The following is a 26,094-nucleotide window of genomic DNA, read 5'->3' as shown; positions in this document are numbered from 1 at the left end:
ATAGAGTTTAAACGTTGTGTATGTTGCAAGATTATAAAATAAATAATGATCCTGCTAATGTTAATATCTATCTATAGGTATCAGAAATTGGGCTCATATGCATCGCTATGTTTTGATCTTGGTACACTTTGAGGTAATGATTCCAACTTTCTAATGAATCCTGACACAACTAAATTGAATTGTCATACTCATGTATTTTAGAATAGCTGTTCAGATGCATTAAGGTTTTCATGTTTTATTTAAATAGGGCACATTTTTTAATAACAAAAACAGAAAATGCTGGAAAATCTCAGTGGGCCTGACAGCATCTGTGAAGAGAGAATAGAACTAATGTTTTGAGTCTGGATTGGGCCATAATAATGGTGTCTCATTGTGCAAAGAGATGTACTATAAACGTGATAGGTCCTTGTGCATGAGTCGCAAAAACCCAGCTTGCAGGTGCAGCAGGTGGTCAGGAAGGCGAATGGGATGCTGGCCTTCATAGCAAGGGGGATTGAATGTAAAAGTAGGGAGGTCTTGCTGCTACTGTATAGGGCATTGGTGAGGCCGCAGCTGGAGTACTGTGTGCAGTTTTGGTCGCCGTACTTACGCAAGGATATTTTGGCCTTGGAGGGAGTGCAGAGGAGGTTTACTAGGCTGATGCTGGAGTTGAGGGGGTTGAGCTATGAGGAGAGGCTGAATAAATTAGGCTTGTACTCGTTAGAGTTTAGAAGAATGAGGGGAGATCTCATTGAGACGTATAAGATGATGAATGGGATGGATAGGATAGAGGTGGAGAGACTCTTCCCGCTCAGAAAGGACAGTAGGACTAGGGGGCACAGCCTCAAGATAAAGGGGGGGCGGTTTAGAACGGAGTTGAGGAGGAACTTCTTCGCTCAAAGGGTGGTGAATCTCTGGAATTCTCTGCCCGTTGAAGTGGTGGAGGCTACCTCGCTAAATATTTTTAAGACACGGGTTGATGGGTTTTTGATATGAGAGGGGATTAAGGGTTATGGGGAATGTGGAACTGAGCCACGACAGATCAGCCATGATCTTATTGAATGGCGGGGCAGGCTCGACGGGCTAGTTGGCCTACTCCTGCTCCTATTTCTTATGTTCTTATGTTCTTAAGTAAGTCGAAGTGAGCCAAAGGCCCCATATTTTGCTCTCCAGTTGAGGGAGGGTTTGGCCTGGATTAAAAGTCGGGCCTGCTATACCTGGAAACGGTGCGGAGGCAGCCGGGTGTGGAGGCAGGCTGGATGGAAGGCCAACTTCTGTGTGCCAACACTTCACTAAAGTCAATAAAAAATGGCCCTCACCTCTCATGGCCCATCACTCACCACACACTCTCCATACCTTATCCATGCCAAACTAATTTCCCCACAAGCATCCCTATGGTGCCTCATACTGCCATATTTTTGAACCCATTCTCCCAAGGCCCTTTATACCACAATGTCACTGACATCCCCACATTCGTTTATAATCACAATACTAAATTGCTGACAATTCATGCCACCATTCCTCTTTTCCTTACCCTCTCCTGGTATCCTGTGATAGTTGTTTCATCACAGAATCATAGAATCCCTACAGTGCAGCAGGAGGCCATCTGGTCTATTGCATCTGCCTCAACTTTCCAATAGAGCATTCTATCCAAGCCCACTCCCCTATCCTATTCCTGTAACCCACCACCCCACATTGACCATGGCGCAAGGATATTTTGGCCTTGGAGGGAGTGCAGAGGAGGTTTACTAGGCTGATGCCGGAGTTGAGGGGGTTGAGCTATGAGGACAGGCTGAATAAACTAGGCTTGTACTCGTTAGAGTTTAGAAGAATGAGGGGAGATTTCACTGAGACGTATAAGATGATGAATGGGATGGATAGGATAGAGGTGGAGAGACTCTTCCCGCTCAGAAAGGACAGTAGGACTAGGGGGCACAGCCTCAAGATAAAGGGGGGGCGGTTTAGAACAGAGTTGAGGAGGAACTTCTTCACTCAAAGGGTGGTGAATCTCTGGAATTCTCTGCCCGTTGAAGTGGTGGAGGCTACCTCGCTAAATATTTTTAAGACACGGGTTGATGGGTTTTTGATAAGAGAGGGGATTAGGGGTTATGGGGAGAGGGCGGGAATGTGGAACTGAGCCACGACAGATCAGCCATGATCTTATTGAATGGCGGGGCAGGCTCGAAGGGCTAGATGGCCTACTCCTGCTCCTATTTCTTATATTCTTATGTTCTTATGTAATCCACCTAACCTGCATATATTTGGCCACTAAGGCGCCAACTTAGCATGGTCAATCCACATAACCTGTGCATCTTTGGAGTGTGGGAGGAAACGGGAGCATCTGGAGGAAACCCACGCAGAATGGTACCCAAGGCAGGACTCGAACCCGTGTCCCTGGCGCAGTGAGACAGCACTGCCAACCACTGTGCCAATGCATTTTTTATGCACAATCATGTTTACTTTTAAAAATCCCAAAGGAAGCCTTACCCCTTCAAAGGTGCCCTGGGACCATAGCCAAAGTGGTACCTTACTGCTCCAAAGGATTACTCAGGCTATCCAAACATATCCACCAGGTTCAGACCTGCTTTTACCAGGTTTAATGAGCATAGTGAAAGTTTCTCAGTCCTGGACTAAAGAAAATCCCACTTCACTGGAGGCAGTTGATGTAAGTGGTCAGCAGTCTTTACAAAACCAGCAAAAATACAAAATGCTGTCTTCGGGGGAGGGTTTTAGGATTTCTGGGCGAAGAAGACGAGGCTATTGTGATGGTAACCTGGGCCTGAGTATCATGGGGTATTCGGCTCATGGGATCACCGGGTCATGGGGTATCCAGGTTATGGGGTCACAAGGTCATGGAGTCACCAGGTCATGGGGCATTCAGGTCGTGGGGTCACAAGGTTATGGGGTTTTACTATCAGACTGATTGGTGTAGTTTGATATTCTAAACTAACATTAAGATTCATTACTAAAGAAACCAAAAATGTAAAATTGTTGTCTTGTGATGCTTGCCATTGTTATATGAAGATTGATTCCGAAAAGAGAAAGTAAAGAGAAACAAAAGGCAGCGCAGTGGTCAGCACTGCTGTCTTACAGCGCCAGAGACATGGGTTCGACTCCTGCCTTGGGTAACTGTCTATGTGTTTTCCCGGTATCTGTGTGAACACAGCTGCCTCGCAGCGGCAGGGGCCCAGGTTCGATTTCTGGCTTGGGCCACTGTCTGTGTGGAGTCTGCATGTTCTCCCAGTGTCTGTGTGGGTTTCCTCAGGGCGCTCTGATTTCGTCCCACAGTCCAAAGATGTGCAAGTGAGGTGGATTGGCCATAGTAAATTGCCCCTAAGTGTCAGGGGGCCAAGCTAGGGTAAATGCATGGGGTTATTGGGATGCGGCCTGGGTGGGATTGTTGTTGGTGTAGAATCGATGAGCCAAATTACCTCCTTTTGCACTGTCCAAATGAAAGAGGTAGCGTGAAGATAGTGATTGAAAGCACTGACTGCAAAAGTACATTATTTTAGAAAAGAGAACGTCAAGCCAAATACCTATTTAATTTTTTCAATCCATACAAAGAACAAAGCACAGGAACAGGCCCTACGGCCTTCCAAGCCAGCGCCAATCACGTTGTCCTATCGAGACCAACTGCCTGTATCCCTCTATTCCCCGCCTGTTCATGCATCTATTCGGTAAAGTCTTAAATGTGTTTAACTTAACTGCCCCAACCACCGCACTTGGCAGTGTGTTTCAGGCCACCACCACCCTCTGCGTAAAAAAAACTCCCCCCCCGCACACCTCCACTGAATTTTTCTCCCCATATCTTGAACCTGTGCCTCCTTGAAATTGTCATTTCTGCCCTGGGTAAAAAGATTCCAAATGTTCACTCTATCCATACCACTTATAATTTTAGAAACTTCTATCAGTATACTGTGTGTACATTACACCTTTTACAATTTACTGAGGTTGATTTGGCACTTGTAAAATTGCAGCAGTTTAGTCTCATGACCAGTTAAACAGTACTGATGATAACTGCACAACATGAACTGCTTTAGTTGAAAGCATTTTCTACAAACTTCCAAGAAAAGTGCCCCTCGTTTGAAACCTGCTTTGTTAGTGTTTAACTTGCGCCCACATGAACAGATCTAGTTAAATGATCTGCTTATATTTACAACATCTGTTTTGCTTATTTGGTCATATTTTCTCGAACGAAAACAAGTTCCTTGCTCCAAATCGCACACTCCCAGCGAGATTTTACTCCCTCTCTGCGGTACACAGCTTGCAGGGGTCACATGGTCCCACTGTAGTCAACACAGCTTCCCATTGCACGTGCCCTTCATCACCAGGAAACCCACAATGGGCTGCTGCTGGCAAGACCATAGCATCTCACTGACGTGAAAGGCAGCAAGATTTGGCATATGGTTTAACTCTTGGGAGCATCTTTGTTGATCTCTGAACTCTTTTGCAATGGATCCCTTCGAATGGAGGAATTCCAAAACTGCACACAGGAGAGATAAATCTTTAGTTTTACGATTTTTGGCACGTTGTGTCAAATGCCATGAATGGCTAACACAAACTCAGGTGAAACCTCATGAAAAGGCCCAGGTATTTCTGGTCATTGAAATTGACCAATACAAAGAGACAGATTGCAGAATTATTATATGTCAAATCCCCAATGTGCTCTCACAGAAACATGGAAACATAGAACAATTGTGCACCAGTGGCCATTCAGCCCTTCGAGCTTGCTCTGCCATTCATTATGATCATGGCTGATCATCCAACTCAGCCTCATCCTTCTTTCTGTCCATATCCTTTGAACCCCTTTGCCCCAACAGCCATATCTAATTTCTTCTTGAAAACATGCAATGCTGAGCCGGTGGATGTGGTCTTTCTTGATTTTCAGAAGGCGTTTGACAAGGTACCTCACAAGAGGTTATTGCAGAAGGTCAGGGGACATGGAGTTGGGGGTAGGGTGTTAGCGTGGATAGAGGACTGGTTGTCAAATAGGAGGCAGAGAGTGGGGGTCAATGGGTGCTATTCGGATTGGTGGTTGGTGACTAGTGGAGTGCCCCAGGGGTCGGTGCTGGGGCCTCAGCTATTTACCATTTATATAGATGATCTGGAGGAGGGAACCGAGTGTATGGTGTTGAAATTTGCTGATGACACCAAGGTTGGTGGAACGGCAAATTGCGCAGAGGGTGTGGAGAGTCTGCAGAAGGACCTAGATAGGCTGGGCGAATGGGCCAGGAACTGGCAAATGGAATTTAATGTTGGCAAGTGTGAGGTGGTCCACTTTGGTAGGAATAATGGTAGGAAGGATTATTACTTACGTGGAGAAAAACTGCAGCAGGCGACGGTGCAGAGGGACCTCGGGGTCCTTGTGCATGAGTCGCAAAAACCCAGCCTGCAGGTGCAGCAGGTGGTCAGGAAGGCTAATGGGATGCTGGCCTTCATAGCGAGGGAGATTGAATATAAAAGTAGGGAGGTCTTGCTGCGGCTGTATAGGGCATTGGTGAGGCCGCAGCTGGAGTAGTGTGTGCAGTTTTGGTCGCCGTACTTACGCAAGGATATTTTGGCCTTGGAGGGAGTGCAGAGGAGGTTTACTAGGCTGATGCCGGAGTTGAGGGGGTTGAGCTATGAGGAGAGGCTGAATAAACTAGGCTTGTACTCGTTAGAGTTTAGAAGAATGAGGGGAGATCTCATTGAGACGTATAAGATGATGAATGGGATGGATAGGATAGAGGTGGAGAGACTCTTCCCGCTCAGAAAGGACAGTAGGACTAGGGGGCACAGCCTCAAGATAAAGGGGGGGCGGTTTAGAACGGAGTTGAGGAAGAACTTCTTCACTCAAAGGGTGATGAATCTCTGGAATTCTCTGCCCGTTGAAGTGGTGGAGGCTACCTCGCTAAATATTTTTAAGACGCGGGTTGATGGGTTTTTGATAAGAGAGGGGATTAGGGGTTATGGGGAGAGGGCGGGAATGTGGAACTGAGCCACGACAGATCAGCCATGATCTTATTGAATGGCGGGGCAGGCTCGAAGGGCTAGATGACCTACTCCTGCTCCTATTTCTTATGTTCTTATACTTGCTAGGAAGATCAATGTACCATTTTCTTTCTTTCACGCCTTCTACACCTGTGTGCTTACATTCAATGATGGTGTGTAAGGATACCCAGTTCTCGTTGTATATTCCCTTCTCTTAGTTCATAACCATTCAGATAATAAATAATCTGTCTTCTTGTTCTTTCTACCCAAGTGGATAACCTCACATTATTCGTAAGAACATTAAGAACTAGGAGTAGGCCATCTGGCCCCTCAAGCCTGCTCCGCCATTCAATAAGATCATGGCTGATCCTTTTGAGGGCTCAGCTCCACTTACTCGCCCGCTCACCATAACTCTTAATTCCTTTACTGCTCAAAAATTTATTTATTCTTGCCTTAAAAACATTCAGTGAGGTAGCCTCAACTGCTTCACTGAGCAGGGAGTTCGACAGGTCCACAACTCTTTGTGTGAAGAAGTTCCTCTCAACTTAGTCCTAAATCTGCTTCCCCTTTTTGAGGCCATGCCCCATTGTTCTAGCTTCACCTGCCAGTGGAAACAATTTCCCTCCTTCTAGCTTCTTATCTATTCCCTTTATGATCTTATATGTTTCTATAAGATCCCCCCTCATTCTTTTGAATTCCAATAAGGACAGCCTCAGTCTCTCTTCATAAGCCAACCCTCTCATCTCTGGAATCTATAAAATCTTTGATAATGGGCTTGCTGAATGGTCTATCGTGTCATTTAGCATAGCCAGTGCACCTAACCAGCATGTCTTTCAGACTGTGGAAGGAAACCCACGCAGACATGGGGTGAGCGTGTAAATGCCTCACAGACAGTGACCTAAGCCAGGAACCTGGTCCCTGGCGCTGTGAGGCAGTAGTGCTAACCATTCTGCCACTGTGCTTTTGGACGAAAAAGCGGGGAATGTATGCCTCCTTTTTAAAATAGAGTCATAGAGGTTTACAGCATGGAAACAGGCCCTTCAGCCCAACTTGCCCATGTCACCTTTTTTTTTAAAACTTCAAAGCTAATCCCAATTGCTCGCATTTGGCCCATATCCCTCTATACCTATCGTACCCATGGAACTATCTAAATGCTTTTTAAAAGATAAAATTGTACCTGCTTCTACTATTACCACTGGCAGTTTGTTCCAAACACTCTCCACCCTCTGTGTGAAAAAACTGCCCTTCTGGACACATTTGTATTCCTCCCCTCTCACCTTAAACATATGCCCTCTAGTTTTAGACTTCCCTACCTTCCAGTTGATCTGTGCCCCTCATTATTTTATAGACCTCTATAAGGTCACCCCTCAGCCTCCTATGCTCCAGAGAAAAAAGTCCCAGTCTATCCAGCCTCTTCTTATAACTCAATCCATCAAGTCCCGATACCATCCTAGTAAATCTTTTCTGCACTCTTTCTAGTTTAATAATATCCTATGGTGACCATAATTGCACACAATATTGCATGTGTGGTCTTACCAATGTCTTGTACAACTTTAACAAGATATTCCAACTCCTTTATTCAATGTTCTGACCGATGAAACCACGCATGTCTAATGATTTCTTCACCACTCTGTCCACCTGTGACTCCATTTTCAAGGAGCTATGAACATGTACCCCTGGATCTCTTTGTTCTGTAACTCTCCCCAGTGCCCTACCATTAATTGAGTAAGTCCTGCCCTGGTTCAATCTATCAAAATGCATCACCTCACATTTGTCTAAATTAAACTCCATCTGCCATTCGTCAGCCCACTGGCCTAATAGATCAACATCCCATTGCAATTGGAGATAGCGTTCTTCACTGCCCATTAGGCCACCAACCTTGGTGTCATCTGCAAATTTACTAACCATGCCCCCTATATTCTCATCCAAATCATTAATATAAATGACAAATAACAGTGGACCCAGCACTGATCCCTGAGACACACTGCTGGTCACAGGTCTCCAGTTTGAAAAACAATTCTCCACAACCACCCTCTGGCCTCTGTCAAGAAGCCAATTTTGAATCCATTTAGATACCTCACCCGGGATCCCGTGAGATTTAACTTTATGCAACAACCTACCATGTGGCATATTGTCAAAGGCCTTGCTAAAGTCCATGTAGACAACATCAGCTGCACTGCCCTCATCTACCTTCTTGGTTACCCCTTAAATTTGTGGGACATGATTTTCCACTCATGGTTTATAGCTGACTATCCCTAATCAGTCCTTGCCTGTCGACCCTGCCTCTCAAAATACCTTCCAACAATTTACCCATCACAGATGTGAGGCTCACTGGCCTATAGTTCACAGGCTTTTCCCTGCAGCCTTTTTTAAATAAAGACACAACGTTTGTCACTCTCCAATCTTCAGGCACCTCACCCGTGACTACTGATGATTCAAATATCTCAGCTCAGGGACCTGCAATTTCCTCTCTAGCCTCCCACAATGTCCTGGGATATACCTCATCGGATCCCGCAGACTTATCTACCTTGATTGTTTCTAAGATTTCCAGCACCTCCTTCTCTATAATATGCACAGGCCTCAAGACATCACTATTTATTTCCTCAATAACTGGGTTACATTAGCTATCTTCCAATCTGTAGGAACTATGCCAGAATCTAGAAAATCATCATTCTCCTAATGGGAAATATAATAGTGTTTTAGACGTACCTTGGCCGGAAATTTCCAGCCATTCACTCCCCACCGCCATTGCAAGCAAGGACAGAGAGCTTGGCACTCACCCAAATCTCTGTTGACTGCAGTGGGACCAGAAAAGCTGTCAGCATGAATGACTAGAACATTCCAACACCCCCCTCCCCACCGCACCCCCAAACCCTCCTTATGTCAGATGAGGATTTTTATGCTCAAATACCCTTGAGGTGCAGACCATTCATAATTTCTTTGATAATAGCCTCACTTTGATTTGAATTTCATGGTAAATAGTTGGTAATTATTCTCACACTTGCTGTTGCCAATGGAGGCCACATCACCCTGCATATATTCCCCGCTTTTTCATTGCCTCACAACGCCAGGAACCCAGGTTCGATTCCCAGCTTGGGTCACTGCCTGTGCGGAGTCTGCACATTCTCCCTGTGTCTGCATGGATTTCCTCCAGGTGTTTCGCTTTCCTCCCACAGTCCATAAGACGTGCTGGTAAGAGTGCATTGGCCATGCTAAATTTTCCCTCAGTGTACCTGAACAGGTGCCGGAGTGTGGCGACTTGGGGATTTTCAAAGTAACTTCATTGCAGTGTTAATGTAAGCCTATTTGTGACACTAATGAATTACCTTTGTTCGTTAAAATCCACCTTCTTGTCCTTAACAATTAATTAATTCATACTGATGACTCTGGTGATGCCGACTTGTCCTTAAGAAGTTGGTGATAGATTTCATTACCAAATTCTGAGGTGCTGTTAATCTTTTATGGTCATACTATAAGTTCAAATTCAAGATTCATGAAATACCAAATGTCTTGAACCAACAAAGGTTTAAAAGTGTAATTTTAAAAAAAAGCTAAGTCTTTATAACTACTACAAATATAATGACCTATATTATCCATCCATCAGAGAATTGTGGAATTTTGTCTAATGAATTTAGATTATGAGGATTGCTTAATGCTGCTTGGAAAGTGGTCCAATAATTCACTGTTTCTTTATTTCCTGTAGAATGGATTATCAGTGAATTTAATTGCGCTCTCTATTTCTGCAACCACCACAAAGTAAGTGATATGTGCTGACTCACTCTAGTAAGGTTTGTGACTTGTTATCTGGAGGTGAAAGACTTTATTCACTTGATACAATGTAGATTATTAATTATTTAATATTCTCATAATCATCCTCATTGAAACAACGTGCCTGACTTCTTCAATCGTTGCCATTCATTATGCCTGTAGCTGCCCACAGGATGTTTCTGGGCTTTTGCAAGGCAACTTAAAATAATTAGATATCTCTTTCAGTGCAGCAGACTGGGATTTGTGTGAATAAGGCAAGTAGCAGCGTGTCTTCTCCACCAGCCAAATTGAACCACACAGACAGATAAATTTTCCCCTTCCACCCGCCATGGGAATCAGAGTGGGCAAGGGATGAACCACGGAAAGGTCCATTGACCTTGGGTGGGATTTTCTGGTTTCAGGGCAAGCATGGCTGGAAAATCACACACACAGTCTAATGTTTAAATTAGCACATTTAATTGAATTTGAAATCATATACAGAAAGCAAAATAGAAGTTATTGGAGTTCTATGAGGATGTGTCTAGGGCGGTGGATAGAGGAGAGCCGGTGGATGTGGTCTTTCTTGATTTTCAGAAGGCGTTTGACAAGGTACCTCACAAGAGGTTATTGCAGAAGGTAAGAGGGCATGGAGTTGGGGGTAGGGTGTTAGCGTGGATAGAGGATTGGTTGTCAAATAGGAGGCAGAGAGTGGGGGTTAATGGGTGCTGTTCGGATTGGCGGATGGTGACTAGTGGAGTGCCCCAGGGGTCGGTGCTGGGGCCTCAGCTACTTACCATTTATATAGATGATCTGGAGGAGGGAATCGAGTGTATGGTGTCGAAATTTGCTGATGACACCAAGGTTGGTGGAACGGCAAATTGCACGGAGGGTGTGGAGAGTCTGCAGAAGGATCTAGATAGGCTGGGCGAATGGGCCAGGAAGTGGCAAATGGAATTTAATGTTGGTAATTGCGAGGTGGTCCACTTTGGTAGGAATAATGGTAGGAAGGACTATTACTTGCGTGGCGAAAAACTGCAGCAGGCGACAGTGCAGAGGGACCTCGGGGTCCTTGTGCATGAGTCGCAAAAACCCAGCTTGCAGGTGCAGCAGGTGGTCAGGAAGGCGAATGGGATGCTGGCCTTCATAGCGAGGGAGATTGAATATAAAAGTAGGGAGGTCTTGCTGCGGCTGTATAGGGCATTGGTGAGGCCGCAGCTGGAGTAGTGTGTGCAGTTTTGGTCGCCACACTTACGCAAGGATATTTTGGCCTTGGAGGGAGTGCAGAGGAGGTTTACTAGGCTGATACCGGAGTTGAGGGGGTTGAGCTATGAGGAGAGGCTGAATAAACTAGGCTTGTACTCGTTAGAGTTTAGAAGAATGAGGGGAGATCTCATAGAGACATATAAAATGATGAATGGGATGGATAGGATAGAGGTGGAGAGACTCTTCCTGCTCAGAAAGGACAGTAGGACTAGAGGGCACAGCCTCAAGATAAAGGGGGGGCGGTTTAGAACGGAGTTGAGGAGGAACTTCTTCACTCAAAGGGTGGTGAATCTCTGGAATTCTCTGCCCGTTGAGGTGATGGAGGCTGCCTTGCTAAATATTTTTAAGACGCGGGTTGATGGGTTTTTGATAAGCGAGGGGATTAAGGGTTATGGGGAGACGGCGGGAATGTGGAACTGAGCCATGACAGATCAGACATGATCTTATTGAATGGTGGGGCAGGTTCGAAGGGCTAGATGGCCTACTCCTGCTCCTATTTCTTATGTTCTTATGTTCTTAAAAGGATGAAAGCTGGGATTAAGAGAACTCAAAAAAAATCTAAAAAGTTAATTTCAATTTTTGACTTTTTAAGAATCTCCAACAGTAAACTCTGAAGGAATGTGACTCCACATTCGTAAAGAGAAGTTTTCAAGACCAGAGGTTGGCTGGGCTTTTCCAGCCCTTCCTGCCACTGGGATATTCCAGCCCCACTGAAAGTCAATGGACTTTTGGCTGGCCCATTGCTTCCCCACAGCAGGTCCTGGTATGGCTGACCTGGAAGATCCCATCTGTTGTTTGACTGTAAGTAAATCAAACATAATAAAAATTCATATTGATTTGATTTATTATTGTCACATGTATTAGTATACAATGAAAAGTATTGTTTCTTGTGCGCTATACAGACAAAGCATACTGTTCATAGAGAAGGAAACAAGAGAGTGCTGAACGTAGTACCACAGTCATAGCTCGGGTGTAGAGCAGAGGAAGATCAACTTAATGCAAGATAGGTCCATTCAAACATCTGACAGCAGCAGGGAAGAAACTGTTCTGTGTTGGTTGGCCTCAGACTTTTGTATCTTTTTCCTGATGGAAGAAGGTGGAAATGAGAATGTCTGGGGTGCATGGGCTCCTTAATTATGCTGGCTGCTTTTCCAAGGCACTGGGAAGTGTAGACAGAGTCAATGGATGGGAGGCTGGTTTAGATCTTAATGTACCAGCCCTAACTTCTTCTGGTGTGTTCAGTGGATGACAATGGTTTTTCCCATTACGTCAACAAGTTAAAATAAAGAAGACTGCTTTACTGTCTGGCATCATCGCATGTGTGGCATTTTCTTTTGGCCCTGCATTTGGACCCAACTTGCAAATCCTGAAGTTAATTTTCATATTGTCTTACAGTTGATTTTGATTTGATCTGACTTATTACTGTCACATGCATTAACATACAGTGAAAAGTATTGTTTCTTGCGCACTATGCAGACAAAGCATACCATTCATAGAGATGGAAAGGAGGGAGCGCAGAATGTAATGTTACAGCCATGGCTAGGGTGTAGCGAAAGAGCAACTTAATACAAGGTTAGTCCATTCAAAAATCTGACAGCAGTATGAAAGAAGCTGTTCAGTTGGTATGTGACCTCAGACTTTTGGATCTTTTTCCCAAAGTAAGAAGATAGATGAGAGAATGTCCAGGGTTCATGGGGTCCTTAATTATGCTGGTTGTTTTGCCGAGGCAGAGGGAAATGTAGACAGAGTCAATGGATGGGAGGCTGGTTTGCATGATGGATTGGGCTACATTCAAGAGCTTTTGTAGCTTCTTGCAGTCTCGGGCAGATCAGGAACCATACCAAGCTGTTATACAACCAGAAAGAATGCTTCTTATAGTGCATCTGTAAAAGTTGCTGAGAGTCATAGCTGACATGCCAAATTTCCTTCGTTTTTTGAGAAAGCAGAGGCATTGGTGGCTTTCTTAACTATAGTATCAGCATGGGAGGACCAGGACAAGTTGTTGGTGATCTGGAGACCTAAAAACTTGAAGCTCTCGACCCTTTCTACTTTGTTCCCCTTGATGTAGACAGGGGAATGTTCTCCTTTACGCTTCCTGAAGTCGATGACAATCTCCTTCATTTTGTTGACATTGAGGGAGAGATTATTATTGCCGGACCAGTTCACCAGACTCTCTATCTCATTCATGTACTCTGTTTCGTCATTGTTTGAGATCTGACCCACTACCGTGATGTCGCCAGCAAACTTGAAAATCAAATTGGAGGGGGAATTTTGGCTGCACAGCTATACGTGCACAAGGAGTACAGTAGGGAGCTGAAAACACAGCCTTATGAAGAACTGGTGTTGAGGATTATTGTGGAGAAAGTGTTGTTGCCTATCCTTACTGATTGTGGCCTGTGAGTTAGGAAGTCCAGGATGCAGTTGCAGAGGGAAGTGCCGAGGCCCAGGTCACAGAGTTTGGAGATGAGTTTTGTGTTATGTTGAAGGCTGAGCGGTAGGCAATAAATAGGAGTCAACATACGTATCCTTGTTATCTATATCTAAGTTTGGAACATGATATGACTCAGCTAGCCACAGTGCTGCCGCTGGAATGCAGGAATCCTCCGTGCAAGCCACGTGGCTGAGTAAAGCTGAGCTCTGATGAGCCAGCATGTTCTGGATGCCAGGCATGCAGCAGTGTGCAAGGAGTGTACACAGTGTTGGCAATTTTGTCCTGCACTTAATATTGCAAATCAAATTTAGACAGCAAAGACTGAATACTTCTACCTGTTTCATGTGATGCTGGTAAGCTGTCCCAATCTTACAGTCATAAAGGAGTGATTTAAGAATCACTGCCTGTTGGAGTTTGATCTTTGTTCTGAGACAAACTCCATGCTATTTACAAAGTAATGGGTGGGTCTGCCAAATGCAGAGCTTGCTTTAGCCAGGCAATCCTTGATTTCATCATCCAGTGTGATGTTACTCCAGAGGATACCCCAAAAGATAGCACAGCTTGTGTACTGAACCGAGGATGGTGTTGTAAATAGTGACTGCCAGGTCTGTGATTAAGTAGCCAGGGTGGACTGGTACAAGACACCTGTTCTTTTCAGGAGTGTTGCAAGGTTAGAGCAGTCAACAAGCAGTTCAATGTGCTCTGGACTTTTTGTCGTGAGAGGATAATCATCCCCAAACAAGAGTTCAACCAGTTGCTAGCTGTTCAGTATACATGAGTAACCTTAGTAGAATTTTAATTCCAAGCACCCCTTATTGAATTCAAATTCAACTACCCACTGTGGCAGGATTCAAAGACGGGTCCCCAGAACATTAGCTGAGCCTCTGGATTAATAGTCTAGCGATAATACCACTGGGCCATTGTCTCCCCCAGGTTCCGATGAGATCGCCTCTCATTCTTCTAAACTCCAGAGAATATTGGCTCAATTTACTCAACCTCTCGTCATAGGACAACCTGTTCATCCCAGGGACCAACCTAGTGAACCTTTGCTGTCCTGCCTCCAATGCTAGTATATCCTTTCTTAAATGTGAAGACTAAAACTCCACACGCATGCAGTCTCACCAAAACGTTGTACGACTGTAGCAAAAGTGATTGATAAAGTTGAAACTTCTTGTCCTTTGCAAGATGTGGAGGTTGCTATCTGTCCTAAATTGAATGTGTACTCCCGAATCGGGTGCGTTATGAGACCATGGCTGCAGAGTGTGTGACACAGTAAAAAGTCTGACAACACCAGGTTTTAGTCCAACCTATTTATTTGATAATATACTCACAAGCTTTCGAGGGACACCCTCTTCGTCAGGTGAATGGAGAGGGTGACGAAGAGGGTGTCCCTCGAAAGCTTGTGAGTATATTATCAAATAAATAGGTTGGACTAAAACCTGGTGTTGTCAGACTTTTTACTGTGTTTACGCCAGTCCAACGCCGGCATACCCACATCATGAGTATGTGACAAGCAGAGCAGGAGTCAGTACACAGCCACAGATATGCTGCCATTGGTAAAAGGCATCTGATGAAATGCCATTTTGCATCACACTGGGCATCAGGCCATTCAGGAATTAGCTAAATACACTGATAATCTTTTCAGGGAAGCCATATTTGTGCAGAAACCTCCACTGGCCTACACAGTGGACTTGGTCAGGGCAATTAACCCCAAATAGAGGTCCTTTTGAATTTTCTTGAATTTGATGTACTGCAAAAATCACGTCCATGTGTTTAGATCTGGGGTGCATCCATGTTGTTCTCAGTTTGTCTGCTTCCTGGAAGTTGGTGCTTGTGATTGTTAATTCAAATCACTGCACTTGAAACAATGTGGCTACTGCAGTTTCTCTGGGGTACCATGCTGCCTGAGTACTCCACTCCATGTGTTATAGTCAGGGCTCCACGAGTTTGTCCTGGTTCTTTCGCAGAGGTCCTCATTATAATGCATCTTTGACATTGTCTATATGTGTCATTGTTGTAGCATGGACACTAATGTCTTGGGGACTCCACATTGGTTAGCATTGCTGCCTCACAGCACCAAGGACCCGGATTCGATTCCGGCCTTGAGCGACTGCCTGCGTGGAGTTTGCACATTCTCCCCATCTGTGTGTGGGTTTCCTCCGGGTGCTCCGGTTTCCTCCGAAGATGTGCAGGTTATGTGGATTGGCTATGCCAAATTGCCCTTTAGTGTCCAGAGATGTGTAGATTAGGGGGATCAAAAAGGTAAATACGTGGGATTACGGGGATAGAGCGTGGGTAAATCAGCTTCGTACAGTCGGTGCAGACATGATGTACTGAACGGCCGCCTTCTACAATGTAAGGATCCTATGATTCTATAATTCTACTCATGAGTGCCCTATACTGGTTACTGACAGGGACATGACTCAAACAAAGAATCATGAGTCGATGATTAATCCTGTTATGGGCCAAGTCAAGTTTGCTTGTTCACGCAGATTGAAAGGTAAAGCTCACACCTGATGTTGAGGCTGGTCCTTGGACTTGCTAACCCCTCAGTGAGTCTTGTTTCACTTACAGCAGCAAGTTGATGTTGTACCACCCCAACATTCTGCCTATAAGGGCTGTTCAGTGCTCTTGTCTCAGTCCTGACGTCTCGAAGTATCCTTGCATTCCATGAAGCAAGCTTCCTGCGATGTCCTGCCCTTTACATGTCAACCGCATGAGTGGATGACCAGCCAGATGTGGTAATCTCGCAGGTGCAGGGGGAGCAGATTGTAGAACATAAGACATAGAACATTACAGCACAGTACAGGCCCTTCAGCCCTCGATGTTGCACCGACCAGTGGAACCAATCTAATGACCGTCTAACCTAAACTATTCCAATATTATCCATATGCCTATCCAATGAACATTTGAATGCCCTTAAAGTCGGCGAGTCCACTACTGCTGCAGGCAGGGCATTCCACACCCTTACTACCCTCTGAGTAAAGAACCTACCTCTGACATCCGTCCTATATTTATAATCCCTCAATTTAAAGCTATGTACCCTCGTGTTAGCCATCACCATCTGAGGAAAAAGTGTGTTTAGGATTACTTCTCCTTCCTCAGAGTGAGAAGAGTATCATTGTACTTGAATAGTTCTGCTTTGTCACTCAGCAGAATACAAATCCATACCTACTCTGATCTGTTGAGAGTGACTGCCATCCGAAGGATGCTTGTGTATAGGGTTATGATGAAGACTCCCAGTAGCACCCTATACCTGTCCCTGTTGTCACTGTATCATTACCGGGCTTGGTTTGTATCATGGACATAGAAGGAGTTAATTTAAACAAGACCAGCTTTTTTCTTTCATAATCTACCCATAGATAGAAAGGTGTTTTGTTGTTTCTCTCTTTAAAAAGCAGTACCATATTCCCAATTCCTCAGATTTGGTGCAATCCAGTATTCTATTAAAAACTCCAGAGCAAACTCCTGAGAAGATGAGCTCAAAGGATTAGTTTATTTACACTCAGAATGTATTCAAGTAGCCAAGAGTGGGAGAGAGTTAACACAATATGGCCGATGAGTTTTACACTGAGAGTTGGGCATCACCATCTAATGAGACTGACGGCTGCCACTGGAATTGATATGTGTACATCCTTTACATATTTCAATACCAAATCACCTGGCAAATGGAATTATGCAATATTAGCAATCAAAAGTTTTAATACATCTAACAATGTAAAAGTCTGCACAGTAAGAAACTTTGTGTAGAATAATGTAGAATAACATTAATGTAGAATAACATCAGAAGAAGCTTCAACTTGTTCAGTTTGTAAATAGCTGATGATGTCTTTCCAGTATGGTTATAGGTTACGTGATGTTTCCAAATGGGAGCAAGGTTGCGATTGACTGGTCAGATGCTTCTTTAGCGGATATTGCTGATGATGGGATCATTGCTGACCTGTACAGATTCAAATTTACAGCAGGTAAGATTATGGGAGAATGTGTACTCTTGTGCTTCTACATTTACATATCGTATTGCTGGACAGATGCAATAAATCATGTTATAAAACTGTGCTGTGCTGTGTATTTATAGAATCCCCACAGCGCCTTCAGCCCATCAAGTCTGTGCCAGCAACAATCCCACCCAGGTCCCGTAATCTTACGTATTTACCCTGACACGAAAGAGCATGGCCAATCTGATAATCTGCACATCTTTAGACTGTGGGAGGAAACCAGAGCACCTGGACAAAGCCCACGTAGACACGGGAAGAACGTACAAATTGTACACAGGCAGTCACCCAAGGCTGGAATTGAACCCGGGTCCCTGACGCTGTGAGACAGCAGTACTGACCGCTGTGCCACCATGTCATCCTATAGCATTGATTATAGGAAATACAACCTACAAACCATGTGGGTTATTAAAATATAGAAGTGTATATATCTAGCTAGACCTTTGGAAATTGTCAGTTTTTAAAATGGATATTATTACACATTTCTCTCTCTTGCTACAGAAGGCCAGTTATATCACCTACAAGTGTCAATTGATAAAAGTGCTTCCCCTGTCATGTATGGCGGACTAAATTGGGAAAGTAGAATCCATGAATGTGTGGCCAACTACCGTTTGAATTTAACTGTTCGCGGCTGGGGTATAGCTGAATTTCATTACAGGTATGTTTTCTGTAAAAAGCTAATCCATATACTGACCAAATTTACTGGAGTTCTATGAGGATGTGTCTAGGGCGGTGGATAGAGGAGAGCCGGTGGATGTGGTCTTTCTGGATTTTCAGAAGGCGTTTGACAAGGTACCTCACAAGAGGTTATTGCAGAAGGTCAGAGGACATGGAGTTGGGGGTAGGGTGTTAGCGTGGATAGAGGATTGGTTGTCAAATAGGAGGCAGAGAGTGGGGGTCAATGGGTGCTATTCGGATTGGCGGTTGGTGACTAGTGGGGTGCCCCAGGGGTCGGTGCTGGGGCCTCAGCTATTTACCATTTATATAGATGATCTGGAGGAGGGAACCGAGTGTAGGGTGTCGAAATTTGCTGATGACACCAAGATTGGGGGAAAGGCAAATTGTGCGGAGGGTGTGGAGAGTCTGCAGAAGGATCTAGATAGGCTGGGCGAATGGGCCAGGAAATGGCAAATGGAATTTAATGTTGGCAAGTGTGAGGTGGTCCACTTTGGTAGGAAGAATGGTAGGAAGGACTATTACTTACGTGGCGAAAAACTGCAGCAGGCGACGGTGCAGAGGGACCTCGGGGTCCTTGTGCATGAGTCGCAAAAACCCAGCCTGCAGGTGCAGCAGGTGGTCAGGAAGGCGAATGGGATGCTGGCCTTCATAGCGAGGGGGATTGAATATAAAAGTAGGGAGGTCTTGCTGCAGCTGTATAGGGCATTGGTGAGGCCGCAGCTGGAGTACTGTGTGCAGTTTTGGGCGCCGCACCTGCGCAAGGATATTTTGGCCTTGGAGGGAGTGCAGAGGAGGTTTACTAGGCTGATACCGGAGTTGAGGGGGTTGAGCTATGAGGAGAGGCTGAATAAACTAGGCTTGTACTCGTTAGAGTTTAGAAGAATGAGGGGAGATCTCATTGAGACGTATAAGATGATGAATGGGATGGATAGGATAGAGGTGGAAAGACTCTTCCCGCTCAAAAAAGACAGTAGGACTAGGGGGCACAGCCTCAAGATAAAGGGGGGGCGGTTCAGAACGGAGTTGAGGAGGAACTTCTTCACTCAAAGGGTGGTGAATCTCTGGAATTCTCTGCCCGTTGAAGTGGTGGAGGCTGCCTCGCTAAATATTTTTAAGAAGCGGGTTGATGGGTTTTTGATAAGAGAGGGGATTAAGGGTTATGGGGAGAGGGCGGGAAAGTGGAACTGAGCCACGACAGATCAGCCATGATCTTATTGAATGGCGGGGCAGGCTCGAAGGGCCAGATGGCCTACTCCTGCTCCTATTTCTTATGTTCTTATGTTCTTATGTTCTTATGTTCTTAAAAGCATTTTTCCCTCATGCTGAGCAAGTAATGGGTTTCTTTTGCCATCTGTCAGAAATGAAAGTGGCCGACAGGCTCCAGACTTAATGCCAGCTGAACCGTTCCAGGAACCTGCGGCGCCAGAGTGCTCCAAGTTGGTGTTGGCGCTCTCTGATGAGATGTGCCAGTGCACTGCAGTGGTGGGCAGTAAAGGAGCTCAGCTGGCACAGCTAACAGAAATGCGGAAACGCCTCGGGAATCAGGTGGGTAAAGAAAGGTGAGGTGGCGGGAATGTTGTGTTGAATTTTTGTTGGTGAGGGACAAAACAGGGATTGAGCATGAGTCTGAAAGCAGTTTTAGCAGGGCTGTAAGGTCAGGGCTTGCCTGGAGCTAAAGCCCATCCCTATCATCTCACTTGAATAGGGTTTTTGATTAGAATAATTCATGCTGGAGATCGAATCATGGAATCCCTGCAGTGCAGAAGGAGGACATTCGGCCCATTGAGTTAGCATCAACAAGAATCCCATCCTGGCTCTATCTCTATAACCCCACATATTTACCCCATTAGCCCCCCTGACACTAAGGGGCCATTTAGCATGGTCAATAACACCTTTGGAATATGGGAGGAAACTGGAGTATTCAGAGGGAACTCACATGGGGAGCACAGTGATTAGCACTGCTGCCTCACAGGGCCAGGGACCCTGACTCAGGTCACTGTCTGTGCAGAGCTTACATGTTCTTGTGTCTGCATGGGTTTCCTCCGGCTCCCTCCCACAGTCCGAAAGGCATATTGGTTAGGTGCGTTTGGCCATGCTAAATTCTCCCTCAGTGTACCTGAACAGGTGTCGAAATGTAGGGGATTTTCACAGTAACTTCATTGCAGTGTTAATGTAAGCCTTCTTGTGACAAATAAAACAAAAATTTAAAAAAATGCGCAAACTCCACATAGATAACCACCCAAGGTCAGAATTGAACCCGGGTCCCTGATGCTGTGAGGCAGCAGTATTAACCACTGATGTAGCTGCCAGTCAGTGAGCGTTATGTATTACAGACATATTGTCAAAATAATTCAATTGGCTGATTCGACTGTTCAGCTCATAAACTCACAGGTGAACTATCCATGGGTCCCTCCCTATCCACTACTTTAAATAGATGGGAGATCTTTGGGAGCAGATCTGTACTTCCTCCGTCATGCTCAGTCACCACAGAGACTTCTATGTGAACATCGGAAAGATCAACGTTCAAATATTCTCATGTAGCAGGGGCAACTCGTATTGAGAATGCATCAGATACAATTCTCTCGATGTTATTTCTTTGTGATGTGAACTAGTGACCTGGAAAATTAATTCCGATCATTTTATATTTTGATTTTCAACAGCTGCCAGATACAGCTGAGTACTTAATCAGATCTGCACATTTTGGAATTGAACTGGCCACTTAGAAATGAAAAGATCGTTTTCAAGCACATTGTTCCTACTTCTGTCGACTTAATTGCTGCACAGGGTTCTTTATACTTTTAATGGTTCCCGCATTACATTTTTTGCCTTGTGAATTTGATTTCAAAAGACTAGTTCTATGATGACACCCAATATTTGTGCAAATATGGATTACCAATCATTAGTAAGGGAGCCTTGAATATTCACAGGAATGGAGGCCTGGTCTGGTGGACAATGTAAGCAGGTGAAAGACTTGAGAGGTTCCAAGTTGCGCTGTTCTATACAATCTTTTTTTTTTATTTGTTCATGGAAAGTGGGCTTTGCTGGCTGGGTCAGCATTTATTGCCCATCCCTGAGGGAGTTTTAAGAGTCAGCTACGTTGCTGTAGGTCTGGAGTCACATGTTGGCCAGACCAGGTAAGGACAACAGATTTCCTTCCCAATAGGGCATTTGTGAGCCAGATGGGTTTTTAACCACAGTAGATTCAGGGTCATCAGTTGATTCTCAATTTCAGAATTTTATTGAACTCAAATTTCTCCATCTGCTATGGCGGGATTTGAACTCCTGACCTCAGAGAATTAGCATGCGTCTCCAGATTACTACTCCAGCGACAATGCCATTATGCCTCCGCCACTCCTGGTGCTGCCTTTCCACATCTAGCTGTTCCAGTCCTTTTCTAACTTTCTGCTGCATTACTCCCATTGACAGCATTATCTAATCTTTCAGAACATCACTATAAAGATGAGTATTTATTGCCCTTTCCCAGTTGTCATTGAGAAGGTGAGGGTGAGCTGCTTTCTTGAAGCTCTGCAGTCCTTGTGGTATCGATAAGCTTACAGTGCCGTTAGGCATAGAGTTCCAGGACCTTGACTCAGCGATAATGAAGAAATTGTGAGACAGTTCCAAGTCAGGATGTCGTATGACTTAGAGGGGAATTTTATGATGGTATTTAGTGCTTTGCTGTTCACATGCTTTGTCGCACCAGATGTTGATGGGCTACATATGCAAAAAATCTGCACAAAGAAAACTTCCCAGCGCCAACCATGGCCATTTTCCAGTTGTCAGAAGTGGGTTCTAAAACAGCATGCATCTTTCCATTGCCAGCCTCCATACTGTAGATCTCTTGCTTCACCCCAAACCCATCCTTGCTATAGTGTGGGAGAGAGATAAAATGATATCATAATTGATATCCTCACCTTCCTTTCAGCCCCACTCTGATTCAGGGATGGCTGAACAGGTTTCACAGTTTGACTGTTAATCCGAAAAAGGTTTTTTTAATATACTTCTCATTTTGTTTTTCTCTCTGTGCGCTTTTTTAGAAAACAAAATCAGATAAATGTCTATTGGACAGCTGTAGGCGCAATCCATAAAGTTTTGGAAAATGTGAAGGTTTAATGGCGGTACCCTTGATGCAATGAAACTTTGCACATTTACTCATTTTCCTGCTGTCCCGTACACTAAATGTAACCTATCACATTAACCTATACTTAATATATTTATATGTGATGTGGAGATGCCGGCATTGGATTGGGGTGGGCACAGTAAGAAGTCTCAAAACATCAAGTTAAAGTCCAACGGGTTTATTTGGAATCACAAGCTTTGGGAGTGCTCACCTGATGAAGGAGCTGTGCTCCAAAAGCTCGTGATTCCAAATAAACTTGTTGGACTTTAACCTGGTGTTGTGAGCCCTCTTACTGTATTCATATGTCTAATAAAATAATTCTGTGTGCCTATGTGGAATTTTGACTTTTTCATCTCATAACTTTACTGGAGGGAAAATTAGTTCCATACCTCGATCTTATGTTACATATCTCTATGTTATAAAGTAGATCCACGTGCTTTGGATTACATATAGCATTGTGCCTTCAGGATTTTTCTATCTAATATATTTTTATCACCATTGAGTGGGTGGTCTGGCTGATAAAAATCCAGTGAGACGTTATTGGATCGGCATTTCCTTTGTGCCACATTGTAAGTTAAGGAGAAATTCTTGCATTTCAACACTGCCTTTAATGACCTCAGGATATTCCAAAGCACTTAATAATTAATTGAGTGCCATTGAACTGCACTCACTGACGCACTGTAGGAAATGCAGCTGCCAATTTTCACACAACAATGCGCTAATAATGAGAGAATTCATTCTTACGGTACAGATTGTGGGATAAATATTGACTAGGACACCAGGAACAATGGGGGTGGCATGATGGTTAGCACTGCTGTCTCACAGCTCAAGGGGTCCAGGTTTGATTCCTGGCTTGGGCCATTGTGTGCACATCCTCACTGTGTCTGCGTAGGTTCCCTCCAGGTGCTCTGATTTTGTCCCACAGTCCAAAGATGCGCAGTTAGGTGAATTGGCCATGCTAAATTCTTCCTCAGTGTACCTGAACAGGCACTGGAGTGTGGCAACTAGGGAATTCTCACAATAACTTCATTACAGTGTGAATGTAAGCCTACTTGTGACTAGTTAGTAAACTTTACTGAACTCCCATGCCTTTCTTCAAAATGGCCTCATGACATCCTTTAGCTAAGAGAGCCAACTTTAACTTCACACTCCCTTGGTATTACACTGGTGCTTCAGCTTGGACTATGTGCTTAAGTCTCTGAAGTTGGACTTGAACCTGCAACTTGGTGATCAGAGGCAATAGTGTTACTTATTAATGTTGGACAATTATCGTAGTACTATTTACCAAGACTGCTGTAGGCCTCGATGTTTTGACATGGTATGTTGGAAGAACATTGTCTAGTTCTTGTAGCAGTTAATCAAACCTGAAACAGCATATAAAAATGATGACATAATTGATGTGCAGACAAAGCCAAAAACTAGTGATAATGATGACCATTCATTCTCAATGCAGACTGTTCGAAATTCCAACAGCCTTGAACTTCCCAGCAGGAAAAAATCCCAGGAATATATCCAAATAAGCAAAGTTTGTGTCAAGCCATTTCTATCCAATAATTGAAACAAGATACCTGGTGAACTTTGGAATGCATCAGCAAATCTCCAGACACCACTCATCTTGTGGTATCAGATGCTGCAATTCTTGGGATTGCTACACCCACTACTGCGAATCCAAACCCCCCGTGTGTAACCTTTGATCAATCCCAAATGTGACTGCTGTTTGACCTCTGGCTTTTAATTTTATTTGGCATGGCTGAATGTAGTTGAGAGATTGCCTTTGCACAGTGGCAGTATCGCAGCTGTTAAGGTTTAACCGAGGAGCGATTATTGCTTATTGAAAGCTGAGAGATTGCCAGTTCAGCTACTCAAGCCCTGGAGGCTTTCCAGTCCCTTCATGGTGCTAAGGCTGCAGCCATTAGGAGCCGCTACATTCTTGTGTGTTTGAACCAAACATTGCAACAATTTACTAGGGACAACACTGTAATCAAATTAAGGTGACAAATAATAGCAGCTCAGCCAGGGTTAATATCCTCTGTGACTCTATCTAATATCCTGCTATATTTTGTCTGCCAGTTTTTTGTGCCTACAGGCCTGTGTGTCACTATTGCAGCCCTGGAATACCAGATGAAAATGAACAGCAGCCTTCGCCAAGTCGTAGCAGAGCTGAACGATGTGACCTGGTATACTCATTCACTTACTTTAATGATTGGAAGGTTCCAAATTGATTTTCGGTGTTTGATCAATGCAATTTCAGTTGCACTTTACAATTGACACCACGCTGAATTGCCATATGTTTGAATTCCGTCGTCTGCCATCACTTCCTCATTTTTAATTATGCTTTCTGTATTTCAGTAGCACACGTAAAAATGGAAACCTTCAACAAGTGTGCGAAAGGTAAAAGCAATCATAGCTCCTTTCTTCCCACAGCATTTATTGTCCACCAGCATTTTCCCTGCGACCTCGCTTTGGTGAGTTGCAGGTTTTTGTAAGAATAGGGCTGTAATGACAGGCCAAGATTTTACAGCCCTGTCACGGCAGGGCATTTGGAGACCCAGCCTAAAGCCCGTTGACTTTGGGTTGGATCAGATGATCCCTGTGGTAGGTATGGCTGGAAAATCCTGGTAGAGTTCAAAGTGAGGGTGACTTTTTAGCATTGGGAGTAACCCTGAGATGTGACAACACTGGTAACGAGATCAATGCTCAAGGGATCAGAGGTTTGTTGGTCATGGACCCCGAAGGTACAATGATATAAATTGAAACATCAAGAACCTGCTGGATCAGGAACCAATGTAGGCCAGTGATTACATGCATGACAGCACCAAGAATCTGAATTCGATTCCCAGCTTGAGTCGCTGCCTATGTGGAGTTTGCATATTCTCCCCATGTCTGCACGGGTTTCTTCCAGGTGCCCTGGTTTCCTCCCACAGTCCAAAGATGTATGGGTTAGGTGGATTGGCCATGCCAACTTCTCCTTTACTGTCAGGGGGATTAGCTAGGGTAAATTCATGGGGTTATGGGGATAGGGCCTCAGTGGGATTGTTGTCAGTGCAGACTTGATAGGCCGAATGCCTCCTTCTGCATTGCAGGATTCTATGACTCAATGTTCTGGGCCTGGGTTGATCAGTCTCCAATAACCATCTTTTGGGCTATGTCAGAGAGTTTTTCCTCACTGGTATAAATTTTATTTTGGCTACAGTTGGTTAAGTGCTGCCTCAATGCTGAGGCCAATCTCTCTCACCTCACTTTTAGAATTCAGCTGCGATGGCCCATGTTTGACACAAGGTAGTAATAAAATTTGGAGCCGAGTTATCCATCAAAATGCAAACTGAGTATTGGTAAGCAAGTTACCATTGTGCATGTGCTGCTTGACAGCACTGTCGATGATACCTTCCATTACTTTGCTGATGATTGAGAGTAGACTTATGTGGACTGACGGATTGGTTGGGTTTGATTTTTCCTAGCCTTGTAGACAGGTCATACTGGGGCAATTGCTTAGCTGGTTGACTAAGTGCCAATGTTGTACTACATGAGTTTTTATTTTGCATGATGACCTTTTGAAGTGGCACATTATCAAATGTCACACTTAATTAGAAAATAAATAACACAGAGGCTTCCTTTCGAGATCAAAAACACTCTTTTAGATGTCTGATCAAAACACTTGGAGTTGAACGGAATTCAATACATGACCGATCTTTTCATCTTCACCAGATGCGTTGAATTGTTCAGGAAAACCAAACTGGTTCCAGAGATAGAAAGGGCCATTCATGATCAGCTTGCAGAGTTGAGACTGCTGGGAGCAAAGGAACGATTGGCCGTCAGGTCCAGTGCAGTCTGGGAGGACACAGGGGATGCATCTGCTGCAGGGCAACTCGTGACAAAACTGGGACTGAAAGGTTTTGAGCAGGTAAAAAGAACAG

General features: G+C 44.4%; 1 protein-coding gene and 1 pseudogene across 1 annotated transcript in view; both read left to right on the top strand.

Moving 5' to 3' along the window:
• LOC145341794 (rifampicin phosphotransferase-like) overlaps positions 1–26,094 on the top strand; it is a 175,706-nt gene that overhangs the window by 63,164 nt on the left and 86,448 nt on the right. The window contains exons 7-14 of the mRNA XM_080186727.1: positions 78–133; positions 9,653–9,705; positions 17,228–17,355; positions 17,884–18,040; positions 19,419–19,605; positions 24,251–24,357; positions 24,530–24,571; positions 25,886–26,081. Coding sequence (XP_080042853.1) covers positions 78–133; positions 9,653–9,705; positions 17,228–17,355; positions 17,884–18,040; positions 19,419–19,605; positions 24,251–24,357; positions 24,530–24,571; positions 25,886–26,081 — 926 coding nt within the window. The remainder of the gene's footprint in view (positions 1–77; positions 134–9,652; positions 9,706–17,227; positions 17,356–17,883; positions 18,041–19,418; positions 19,606–24,250; positions 24,358–24,529; positions 24,572–25,885; positions 26,082–26,094) is intronic.
• On the top strand, positions 23,951–24,023 carry LOC145342753 (U4 spliceosomal RNA; annotated as a pseudogene).

This window comes from Carcharhinus amblyrhynchos, chromosome 4 (assembly GCF_965287045.1).
Source record: "Carcharhinus amblyrhynchos chromosome 4, sCarAmb.v2.hapA, whole genome shotgun sequence".
Classification (NCBI taxonomy): Eukaryota; Metazoa; Chordata; class Chondrichthyes; order Carcharhiniformes; family Carcharhinidae; genus Carcharhinus; species Carcharhinus amblyrhynchos.
Note: the sequence above shows the minus strand (reverse complement) of the source record. Positions and strands in the feature narration are given on the sequence as shown.